Here is a 12,818-nt window from a genome sequence, read left to right as displayed (position 1 = left end):
GAGACAGGATACAAGACCCTGCCCGCATCTTGCTCAGAGCACGCCCTGCGCGGCCTGGCGGGCGGCCTCAGCACGCCCGCACGGCCACAGATGCTGCGCACCATCAAGACGCGCCTGCAGCTGGCGCGGCCCCGCGAGGGCGGCGGGGCGGAGCGGGGCAAGCTGTACCAATGTAACAGCAGCAGCAGCGCCGGCAGCCTCACCCACCTGGCGGGAGGCGGCAGCCCCGCCACCAACGGCGCCTCCACGACCTGTAGGTTCCTGTCGCCCTCCCGCAAGGAGGCACCCGTCACGCTGGCGACCGTCACTAGCGCGGTGGGGTGGCGCCCCGAAGAGGCCAGACGGGCTGCCGGCGCACTCCGCGGGGCACAACAGCAGCCGGCACTCGCTGCCCCACAACTACCGCAGCCGCTCCGCCTTCAGCTCCCCTGCGGTGTCCCGGCAGCGCGGCCCAGACCCCGGCGGCTCCCTCACCTCGCCCTCGGGCACCGCCCAGCGCCGCTTCTCCAGGCTGGAGCTGCGGCACACAGCGCACGGGTTTCCTAGCGCGGGCGTAGCGCTGAGCCCTCCGTCGCCTGCACAGGGCGCCCAGGCCTTCCACCACAAGATGCAGCTCTTTGACATCATGGAGACCCAGGCCCGCTTCTCCCAGGTAGCGCGCGGGGGGCTGTGTGTGTGTGTGTGTGTGTGTGTGTGTGTGTGGCGGAGGGGGGACTGGCCGGGGGCGGCGACCCCTCTGTACAGTGCAGCACGCATTATTGTGTTACCCTCACCACTCTCTTCACCCAGTCCTCCACCACGCCCCCCACCACACTCCCTCACCCCCCCCACTCCTTCACTCTCCCGAGGGGTAGATGAGTGGAACGGACTCAGTAATCATGTAGTTAGTGCTAGGACACTAGAGAGCTTTAAGAGAAGATTAGACAAGTTTATGGATGGGGATAACAGATGGAAATAGGTAGGAGTGTTTCATACAGGGACTGCCACGTGTAAGCCTGGTCGCTTCTTGCAGCTTCCCTTATTTCTTATGTTCTTATGTTCTTATGTTCCCTTGTGTAGCACGAGCATGGTCACACACACACACACACACACACACACACACAAAACTTTCTTTTTTTTTATTAAGACTTGCAATACACCGCCTCGCCCACTCCCTCTCTCTCTCTCCCTCTCTCTCTCTCCCTCTCACTTTGTATTGAGCTGCCTCTGGAACGTGTCGCTTGAGCGGAAAAAGAAAAGAGAAAATGGAAGAGAAAAAAAAAAGTGATTTTCGTACATTTTCAATATGATTTTTTTTCGTGTTTTTAGGGCAAAACAATTAAACCAAAACTCAGAAATGAAGAATTGTCTCTCCGCTAAAAAACGCGCATACCAAAAATCAGAAATAACTCCAAACGAAAGAGACAAGACCGATCACGAGCAGTTGCGACGCCGTACTGAAAAACATTGAAGTCTCCAATGCTGAAATATTGTTAATCTGTCACTACAATCTTAAAAACACCCTTAAAAAAACCTTTGTAACCTCATCTAGGGTGTTTGGAATGTAGAAATGTTGTTTGGGTGTGTTTGGGAGTGTTTTTATGATTATTTTTATTATATATTTATTTTTTTGTGCTTTAAATTCCAATAACTTCAAATAGAGCCTTTTTAAAGAGTGCTTCTCCCTTTAGGAATGTTGAAATGTTGTTAATCTGTCACTACAACCTTAAAAACACCCTTGAAAACCACAGTAACTTCAACTACAACCTTTTAAATACAGGTAGCAGGGTTCTCAAGGATGTTCCTCATGTCAGTAATGCAGAAATGTTGTTAATCTGTCACTAGAACCTTAAAAACACCCTTGAAAACCACAGAAATACAGCCTTTTAAATACAGTTAGCAGGGTTCTCAAGAGTGTTTCTCCTGTTAGTAATGCAGAAATATTGTTAATCTGTCTCTAGAATCTTAAAAACACCCATAAAAAGCCCTTGTAACTTCAACTAGGGCCTTTGGAAAGTAGAAATGTTGTTAATCTAACACTAGAACCTTAAAAACATCCTTGAAATTCCACGTCACTTCAACCACAGTAAACAAACAAACAAAGAAAATTTATTATTATTCTTTTTATTTACTTATTTGTTTGTTTATTTATTTTGTTTGAGAGAAAAAAATATTATATATATATATATATATATATATATATATATATATATATATATATATATATATATATATATATATATATATATATATATTATTTCATTATTTTGTAGTAATAGTAGTAGTAGTAGTAGTAGCATATTTTCATTGCATTTTGTTGTTGTTGTTGTTGTTGTTGTTGTTGTTGTTGTGTGTGTGTGTGTGTGTGTGTGTGTGTGTGTGTGTGTGTGTGTGTGTGTGTGTGTGTGTGTGTTTCCATTGTATACATACCATAATACATTAATATTTTTATAGTGAAAATACAAAAAAATATTATTATTATTATTATTATTATTATTATTATTATTATTATTATTATTATTATATTATTATTATTATTATTATTATCATTATTATTATCATTATTATCATTATTATTATTGTCATTATTATTATTATTATTATTATTATTATTATTATTATTATTATTATTATTATTATCATTATTGTTACTATTGTTATTACTATTATTATTAGGTAGGTGAGAGGTGAATTAATAATGTACTACTAGTTGGAAAAATTGATAACTAATTTTTCATACCATTGTCTGGTAAAGGTCACTCACAAAAATGATAGACCCGGGACATGTTTTCTTCTTATTTTCCTCCTCCTCCTCCTCTTCCTACCCTCCCCCCTTTCTCTCTCTCTCTCTCTCTCTCTCTCTCTCTCTCTCTCTCTCTCTCTCTCTCTCTCTCTCTCTCTCTCTCTCTCTCTCTCTGACTGTCTTCAGCCTCTCTCTCGCTATCACAAGCACATGCACAAGACTTTCTTCTTTCTCTCACCCCTATTTTGTCCACCTTTCTAATGCAAGAGTTAACCAGTATTCTCAATCAATCACCACTATTCTGTCCTCCTCTCAATTGCAAGAGTTAACTCTCTGCCTCTCGTTGCCATTGATCAATGACTCTCTTACATAAAATAAATAAATAAAATAATGATATATATAAAATGAATGACCAATTAAATTAAAGAACGAAATTTTTGTAAGCCTAATCTAGCCTAATCTAACCTAGCCCAACTTAACTGAACCCAGTGTATCTGTCAGATGAAAACAGAATTGAGACACATGTCTCAATCTCTTTTTTTCGGTATTGTTACAGCAGGGGTATGGGTGCGGGTGGCAGCACTGTGGAGTTGGCAGCACTGGGAGAAGCGGGAACAGGCAGAGAGGGGAGACGCGTGGCCAGAGAGGAGGCCAGCGTGTGCCTGCCTGCTTTGTAAGTGTTTCCCTGCCTGTTGAGTGCCTGTCGTGCCCTGGGAGACTTGTGGTGCCCCTGTAAACTTGTAAAGCAGTGTACTTGCGGAGGATTTGTCGATAAACCTAGGAAATAGTGCCCGTGTTTTCCTCTGTGCCCCGGCCTCGTGTGTGTGTGTGTGTGTGTGTGTGTTTTGTCCCGGCGTTCAGAGTGCTACTTATTTGAGGCCCCGCTGCTCAAGTTTCTTGATCTGTGCCCGTGTGGATAACACGCCCGCCCGGAGTGAGGGGTAGACACAACAGTATTATTAGAAACATGAACCGTCTAACAGCCACGAAAAAGAAATGTAAATTTTCGTATGGAGAAGCAAAAATCACTGGAATTTGGCTTTCTAAACTAACCTAATTCTCTCTCTCTCTCTCTCTCTCTCTCTCTCTCTCTCTCTCTCTCTCTCTCTCTCTCTCTCTCTCTCTCTCTCTCTCTCTCTCTGTCAAATGTGCAGGTATGGCAGTCCATGGAAGTAATGTTTGGCAGAGCAAAGGACTGACTTGTGTTCCTTGTTGATAACAAACAAACATGAGCAGGCAGGGTGTAGTAATGTTTTGATGCTACACTGATGCATTAGCAAATAATAATCATAAATGGTTTATTAATAATCCAGTAAGGACAAAATTTATATTGTACTGGATACAAAAAATAATATGTAATAAATATAAGCTTAAAATTAGGAACTTATTAACTAAGGTGGTATTACAGGAGGAGGAGGAGGAGGAGGAGGAGGTTTTGTATTGCTGTACAGGAGGAGGAAGAGATTTTGTGTTGCTGGCAAGAGGAAGAGATTTTGTGTTGCTTGGAAGGGGAAGAAGAGATCTTGTGTTGCTGGGAAGGGGAAGATGAAATTTTGTGTTGCTGGGAAGGGGAAGAAGAAATTTTTGGCAGTCATGGAGAATGTGTGTCCCTCCTGGCTGGGTCCTGCATCATGGTGGTATGAGTTGCCAGTGATGCGTCTCTGCTACAGTGCTGCCATGCCAGGTGAGTGAGGCAGCCTGGCAGCACAGTGGAATGTTATGATGGGCAGCTAATGTATGTGCACAGGAAAAATAAATGCTGGATTCTTTAAAAAATCAGTTTATCTGTATTTTACTGGAGAAAGGCTAAACATAAGTTAAAAGTAATGTGTGGGATCCAAGGAATTAGTAATGTTTTCTTTGAAAGCTATTGGGATGAATTTCAATGGAGAAAAAGGTTCTGATAAACTGGAATGGCTGCTGTCACCATTCTTTTACTTGTCAGTCAATGGTAGGTGTCTGACTCCTTAAATATCACAGCCACACATGATGCCTGTCTCATGACACAAAAGTAGTACAGTTGAACACCACACTATAACCACTTGGGTTAACTTGGAAGGTTCACCCCTGTGGACGCTCCATAACAAGTCACTCTAACTGCCATGCATCAATGGCCTGCCTTACCTTACCTTACCTTACTGCAGTGTCTTATCCTCCAGTACATTAGGAACTATGGACCTCTACTCTTGTCTGCATTGTGTAGCTTGTATCATCTGCACTGCTGTCATCCTTGCACTTGTCAGCTTCACCAAACTTTCCATGTATATCTCCCCTGGTCTTTTTCTTCTACTCCCCTCTATCATTCCCCTCGGAACAGCATGACTGTGTATGAAGTGTTATTGACTGGTGACAGCAAGGTATGTGGCATCAATCCTTGCTCTTGTAAAACTGAGCCTGGCCAGTTGCAGAACACAGTATGATAGTTTGATGCCATTTTCATGAGTAAATTTTAATTTTAAATGAAGTCTGACCGTATATTTCAACTTCCAAACCTAACCATGAAGCTTTGTCTCCCTGCATCCCTGAACAGTCTCACCAGCTGCCTTGCTTCACTCCCCTGGCCATGTAAAACAGGCAGGCCAGCAGCTGTCATGAGCCAGTCACAGTGTACACTATCACAGTGCATAGTATCTGCCCAGTCCAGTATTTCCATTCCTTGCATTAATGTATTTTATTTTATTTATTTATTTATTTTATGTAAGAGAGACACTGGCCAAGGGGAATAAATAGTGAAAAAAAGACTACTAAGGTGCCAGTCTCAAAAGAAAGGTCAGAATGAGAGGATAAATGTTTTAAAACCTTTGTCTTGAAAGAGTTCAATTCATAGGAAGGAGGAAATACAGAAGCAGACAGGGAGTTCCAGTGTATGCCATGAATAGATCCCCTTTTGTGTGTGTGTGTGTGTGTGTGTGTGTTTTATGTAGGAGGGACACTGGCCAAGGGCAACAAAAATTCAATAAAAAAAATGGCCACTGAAATGCCAGTCCCATAAAAGGGTCCAAAGCGGTAGTCAAAAATTGAAGGACAAGTGTCTTGAAACCTTGTGTGTGTGTGTGTGTGTGTGTGTGCATTTATGTAGTTGTATTTATGTAGTTGTAATGTATGGGAGGGGACCTATACTTGTGGTGTCCTGTCTTTGCATCTCATGGTGTTTAACATGGCCCTTAAAAAAATTGATGTATTCTCTTTACTTTCCCATCCCATTCTATGGACTGGATGGGAAAGCTGTTCATTTTCATATTCCTTGTGTAACTATCTTTTTTTATGTTCCTTCCATGTCCTCTTGTATCTCTCATGTCCCACTGTATTAGGTCTTCTCTATCCACCATGTCCATATTCTTCATCATTATATAAATTGCCATCAAGTCTCCTTCTTGCCTTCTTTGTTCCAGCATTGTCAATTCCAGTTTTGCTAGTCTCTCCTCATATAACATGTCCAACAAGCATGGAACAAATGTTGTTGCTGCTCTTTGAATCCTTTCAGGTTTCCTGATGTAATTTGTTGTGCTTTGTGAGCACACTGTTGCTGCATATTCCAGCCTTGGCCTTATCAGAGTGATGATCACTTTCTTTACCCTTTCTTCATCCATGTGGATAAATGCCACTCAGGCCTTTTTTTTTTTTTCTCCTCATTAGCTTGTAAGTCTCTCCAACAATTTTATTTATGTGTTTCTCAGGTGACGTGTTGTCTGATATGAATACTCCTAGATATCTCTCTGACTTTGATTTCTGTATAAGCTCTCCTCCAAGTTTATATTCCCTTGAAATCCTTTGCTTGCTCTTTCCAAACTCCATTACACTGAATTTCTTGACATTGAATTACATTTCCCATGTGCAGCTCCATTTCCAACTTGTATTAAGGTGTTGCAGTATTTCACAATTGTCCTGTACACTCACTTGTCTCATGAGTTTAGCATTGTAGGCAAAGAAACTTTTACTGATTCATCATTCATGTCATTCATATATGTTGCAAACATAATTAGGGGCAAAACTGATCCCTGTGGGTGATAACTTCCTTCCAAGAAGATAATTTGTCTCTAATAATCACTCACATTTCCCTGTCTGTCACTGTTATTTGCCCAGGGTCGTGCGCTGGTGCTGCTGGAAGTTATTAGGGTTTTGAGGAGTTATCTTGCTGTCCAGCCAGCCACTCCCTTACGTTAAGAGCTCATGGTTCATGGTGACTGATCTGTGGGTAGGACTGAGGCTCATGTGCCACACACCGTTACAGCCAGGCCACAACCCTCATCTCTCATCCCGTATCTACAATACTTGCTGCTGGTAAACAGTTGCTATGTTAAGAGGCTCACTCCTCTCTCTTACTATTCTTGGGGCTTCAACCCATCCTGATTTTTAATGTTTTTGCTTATGTCATGATCCTAATGATAGATAAAGAGAGAAAAAATATTGAACCCAGCTAATCATGTCTGTGATCTTTGAAAATAATCCTGATGAGAGAAGAGTGCTTTTAACAGTGTGCTTAATGGTCATCCTACTTCCTGCCATTCTTTCAGTGTGATGAATTAGAAGGCTGTCTTTGATTCTGCTCTTGACCACTCCTATATTTCTTTGTACCATTAACTCTTTTCTGTTATTTAGCATCTTTTAATTTTTTTCTGTTGCTTATGAGAGCCACATCTAAACACTATACTGGCTACAAATGTGAAAATCTATTCCTGTAATTCTTTTCTCTTTCTTGTGACAGCCACATTTAAACATTACACTGGCTACAAATGTGAAACTCTTTTCTCTCTCCTGACATCTTTATCTAAATATTATACTTGCTAGGAATTTGATAATCTATTTCATTCTTTTCTCTCTCTTGTGACAGCTTTATCTAAACATTATATTGGCTAGGAATTTGATAATCTATTTAATTCTTTTCTCTGTCTTGTGACAGCTTTATCTAAGCATTATACTGGCTAGGAATTTGAGGATGTATTCACTTAAAAAATTGTTTTTCTCTACATTGTGGATGCATGCAATGACTACATACAGTGCATGTGAACTGCTGTTGAAAGAGTTGATTAATGTGGGGTGTAGTCATCTTGTTTCCTGCCAGTCTTTCTACATGACAAATTGCATGGTGTGTTTGATCCTCCCCATGCCCATTCCTGTATTCCTTCACTCCATTCACCCTTCACTGGTATTCAACATATTTTTCCTCCCTGAGACATTCTATTTTGTTTGACACCCACTTCCAAACATTATACTGGCCAGAAATGTGAAAATCTATTCATTATTTTTTTCCCTTCCTTGAGAGAGCCACAGCTGAATGTTATAATGTGCTGGATACAAATTTAAATATCTATTTTTTAGTCTTTTTGTCTTCCTTGTGACAGCCACATCTAAACATTATACCTAATAGAAATGTGAAAATACATTATTTTAATTCCTTTCTCTTTCTTCTGACACCCACTACTAAATATTATATTGGCCAGAAAACTACAAATCTATTGCTTTCATTCTTATGTTTATCCTGTGAGAGCCTCATCTAAACATTATACTGGTTAGAAATGTGAAAATCCATTCTGTTTTTTCTCTACCTTGTGACAGTCACATCTAAATATTATAAATGTATTTTCAAGTTCTTTTTGTCTTGTTTGTGACAGCCAGTTCTAAACATCATACTGGATATAACTTTGAAATCTATTCTTTTCTTTCCTTGTTGATGCTTGCAGAGATTGTCCACAGTGCCCTAAGTGGTTGGAGTTGTTGCTGAGAGCTAATTAAGGTACAGTAAAATCCCTCTTATCCGGCATCAACGGGACCGCCGACATGCCGGATACTTGAATATTACTGGATACTTGAATAGAAGTGAAATTATGTACACAATCACCACCCTACACTCACGCATCCTACCATAACAAAGATCAGCTGATCTTAATCAGCAGCTGATCTGATCAGCTGCTTAAGTGTAAGCACAACACGTTTCCTCTTTTCTACAACTTTAGGCATGATGAAGGCATCAGGCGATAAACAGTGCACACGCGGGTCTGAGTCACTGAGTAAACACAGTGTAGTGGGCCGCGGGTGGCGTGAAGCAGTGCTCTCTGGTGGCGAGGGGACAAAGTATGCCTCGCGCGGGAATTTTAATTGATTTTATGAGTACACCTTGATTTTTTATTGATTTTAAGGCTCGGGGAAAAATGTGCCGGATACTTAAAGCTGCCAGATGAGAGGGATTTTACTGTACATATTATTACATTATTACAGTATTACAGACACTCAGGAGCAAAGGAGTGAGGAAGAAAGCTTAGTCCAGTAGTATGTACTAATCCAGATGTTTTGTAATGTGATAATGCAGTGTGTTTAGTGTTTGGAATTGATGTTGAAGGAGTTGATTAATGCACATGTTATTATTACAGGTATTCAAGAGCCAGGGAATAAGCAAGAAAGCTGAGTCCAGTCTGCTGTCTGCACATTAAGCCTCAGCTTGTTTGCTCCCATTATGTATTGTACTTAAAGCTTTGAATTATTATTGAAAGAGTTAATTAAAGCATACATTATTATTACAGGCATTCAAGAGCAAGGGAGTGAGGAGAAAAGCTTAGTCCAGTCTGCTGTCTGTGCATCAAGCCTGAGCTGGTCTGCTCCCACGATGCAGCGTGTGGCAGTGTTAGCAGACACGGCTCTTGTCTGCACCTCATCCTCTTAAAGATATGAGGTGAGCAAGAGGGTGATATTGGTGTAGCTTTGTGTACCATGTGGGAAAACTCCTGCTATGGGATAGAGTCCTTGGTTATAGAAACAATACATTTACTCTGGATGATACACACTAAGACTAAGATACCACTGAGTGGTTTAACTGCCCTACAGGCCTCAGTGAGTACATTGTGGCTTAATTAGGGTTGGACCATTTCATCCTGAGTGTTTATGTGTTGTCCTTTCTGGGAATTTCCCAGCCTGTGGCACTGCCAGACTTTTTAATGGGCAAATTACCAGATTAGACCCTAAGTGTCAGAGATAACCTTGCTTCCAACTCTCTCTCTCTCTCTCTCTCTCTCTCTCTCTCTCTCTCTCTCTCTCTCTCTCTCTCTCTCTCTCTCTCTCTCTCTCTCTCTCTCTCTCTCTCTCTCTCTCTCTCTCTCTTTTTTCACATGCTGTGTGAGAGGAAGTGACCAGTGGATTGACAGGTCACTCTGACTAACTGACTGAGTCACTCAAAGAAACGTGACAACACCTGGAGGAAACGTTGCCAAGTATTGTGGTGTTTGCAAAACACAATGCAGTTCTCACTAAAAAATAGACATATATTACATTAACTTACCTTTTTATATCATTACAGTGTATATATGCTACAACTCCATTTAATGTTGTAGTAGTAAGTATCTGACATAAGGTATGTGTTGGTAAAGTTTAGCAGCACCACAGGACGGGAAATCCCCAGAAAGGACAATACCCAAATGTTGAGGATAAAAGGGTCAGACCATAGGTGAGGCTGTCCGAGTGTTGGAGTGGAGTGGTGTTTGTACGCTGGTGTCAAAAGCAGGTCTTCTGTGAAGGAAGAGAGAGTGGCTGCTCAGACTGGAGGCCAAGACACCTTCACGTGTCTGGCCTCACCACAAGTCCCTAGAACATCATGTCAGTTAAGAGAACTCAGGGTATTAGTTTGTCCTTTTCACAACTATAGACCCAACTAGTTATTGAATTTGGTATTATTTCTGAGATAGTAATCAGCCAAAAAGCATTACTTACTGCATTATTAGATGGTAAGGGAACTGAACTGTATAAACCTTTTGCTTGTTCTTAGGACAAGTAAAAAGATATATGGCCAGCTGTGCTATACCTAACCTCCTGGGGTGTAGTAGGATGGTCCATGAAACTGTCCCTTTCCACCACGGGCTGGCTGGGCTAAGAGTGTGAGTGATGTGTGTGTGTGTGTGTGTGTGTGTGTGTGTGTGTGTGTGTGTAATATAGGGTTTGAGCAGGGCTCATAGTGTCCTGTCTCCATAGCTATATTTATCCAGCATTTCCTTAAATTTCTGCATGTTTGGTGCTCTAACAACCTCTTCATTTAAGCAATTCCAGATATTCACAGTTCTATGTGGAAGACTGTTCTTCTTGATGCCCCTCAAACACTGACTCTTCTTCCCTCTCAGTCCTCCTATATGTTTCTTCTTCCACAATAATCTTTTATGCAGAACTTTATCAAAAGTTTTTTGATGTCCAAGCACACTACATCTACCCACCCATCTCTGTTTTGTACTTCATCTATTACTCTTGTATAGAAACTCTGTAAATTTGGTACACATGACCTTCCTCTTCTGAAACCAAATTGTCTATTTGTTATAACTTTGTTCTTTTCCAAATATTTCACTCACTTTTCTTTGATCACTATTTCACAGATCTTGCCTATAACACTAGCTACCAACACCAGTCTATAATTTAGTGGCTCAGTCCTCTTTCCTCCTTTGTGTATTGACACTATATTTGCTCTCTTCCACTCTTTTGGTACTTTTCCCTCTATCAGTGAGCTGTTAATCACATCCCAAATTGGCTCCACCACTTGTTCTCTACATTCCTTTAGTGTCCAGCCTGATACTTTATCAAGCCCCAATGCTTTCCTGACATCCAACTCTCATAACAATTTGCCAATTTCATGTTTTTGCACCAAGACTTTCTGTAACCCTTCCCACCACACTTCCTCATTTGGTTCTATAAAGTTTGCTTCCACATTGAACACAGACCTAAAACTCTCATTCATAATTTCACTCATCTCTTCCACTGTTTGATATATCCTTTCTCCCTTTACTATCTTGTCAATGGTCTCTCTGTTTATCATCTTTCCATTAATATACTTGTAAAAAAAAGCTTGGGGTCTTCTTCACATTTCTTTACCACATCCTTTTCAAGTTGTTTCTCCTCCTCTCTTCTTATTCTAAAATATTTATTCCTTGCCTCCTTATACTGCTTTCTATTCTTTTCATTTTTTTTTTGCTTCTTCAGTTTTTCCAAGCTATATCCTTTCTCTTCTTAGCTTATGCACATCTGGCATTATACCAAATATGTTTGTTCCTCCTTACTTTTTATATAGGTACATACTTCTGCACACCTTCATTGTACTTCTTCAAGAATGTTTCATATTTCTCTTGCACTCTCATGCCTTCCGTAAGTCCCTTCCAAAGAATTTTCTTAACTCTGCAAAATTTGTCTTTGTGTGATTTAATCTCCCATTTTTATAATCCTCCTTACATGCTAGAACCTCCCAGTCTTACAGTACCACTTCTAACACCACATGGTCACTTTTTCCCTTTGGGATTAAGCATTTAATGTTTGGACAGGGATATGTTTTTTTTTTTTTTTTTTTTTTTTTTTTTTTTTTTTTTTTTGTGAACACCAGGTCTAGCATTGATGGTTCCTCCTCCTCTCTGTATCTTGTAAATTCCTCCACCCATCGGTCCATTGTATTCAACATAGCTAACTGTAGCGTTTCTTCACTCCATCTGGCCAGCATTTCCATTAACTTCCATCTCCTCCCAGCTGACATTTTTGCGGTTAAAGTCTCCCACTAGTAGTATTTTACTGTCCTTCCTTATCATGTTGTCTAGGCACTTCAACACTTCCTTTTGCATTTCCTTGTGTTGTGGCACGTACGTTAATATGATCCTCCTCCTCTCTCTTCCACTAGTCCTGATTGTTATACCTATCACCTCCACCATACCATCTCCACGTTGCACTTCTTCCACATATATATCATCTCGAAGTATTATCAGTACTCCTCCTCCTCCTTTTCCCTTCTCTATCTCTCCTCTAGTAATTATATCTCTCCTCCTTAAAGCTTAAGTGGACTTCCTCTTTAAACTTTGTCTCTGTTAGGCACAACACATCTGGTCTACTTTCCTTCAGGTAATCTCTCACTTCCAGTACACCTGAGAGTAACCCATCTATGTTTGTATAAATTACTCTTAATGTACTGCTTCCCCACCACTTGTAATTTCTCCGTCTGCTGCTTTGGTTCTTTCAGTACTTGTTCCCTTTCCCAAGTATACCATTTCCTCAGTGTCATATCTAGTATCCTCCAATAAAATTTCCTCTTCTCGGTCTCTGTCCTTCTGTTGTTTTTTTCCTTAGCTTCATTTCTCAGGTCCCGCTC

At 40.8% G+C, this 12,818-nt stretch overlaps 1 protein-coding gene across 1 annotated transcript in view; it reads left to right on the top strand.

Annotated features, from left to right (window-relative positions):
• LOC135098084 (uncharacterized) overlaps positions 1-12,818 on the top strand; it is a 51,433-nt gene that overhangs the window by 13,499 nt on the left and 25,116 nt on the right. The window contains exon 2 of the mRNA XM_064000294.1: positions 3,279-3,395. Coding sequence (XP_063856364.1) covers positions 3,279-3,395 — 117 coding nt within the window. The remainder of the gene's footprint in view (positions 1-3,278; positions 3,396-12,818) is intronic.

Source organism: Scylla paramamosain, unplaced genomic scaffold (assembly GCF_035594125.1).
Source record: "Scylla paramamosain isolate STU-SP2022 unplaced genomic scaffold, ASM3559412v1 Contig44, whole genome shotgun sequence".
NCBI lineage: Eukaryota > Metazoa > Arthropoda > Malacostraca > Decapoda > Portunidae > Scylla > Scylla paramamosain.
This window is presented reverse-complemented; position numbering and strand designations above follow the sequence as displayed.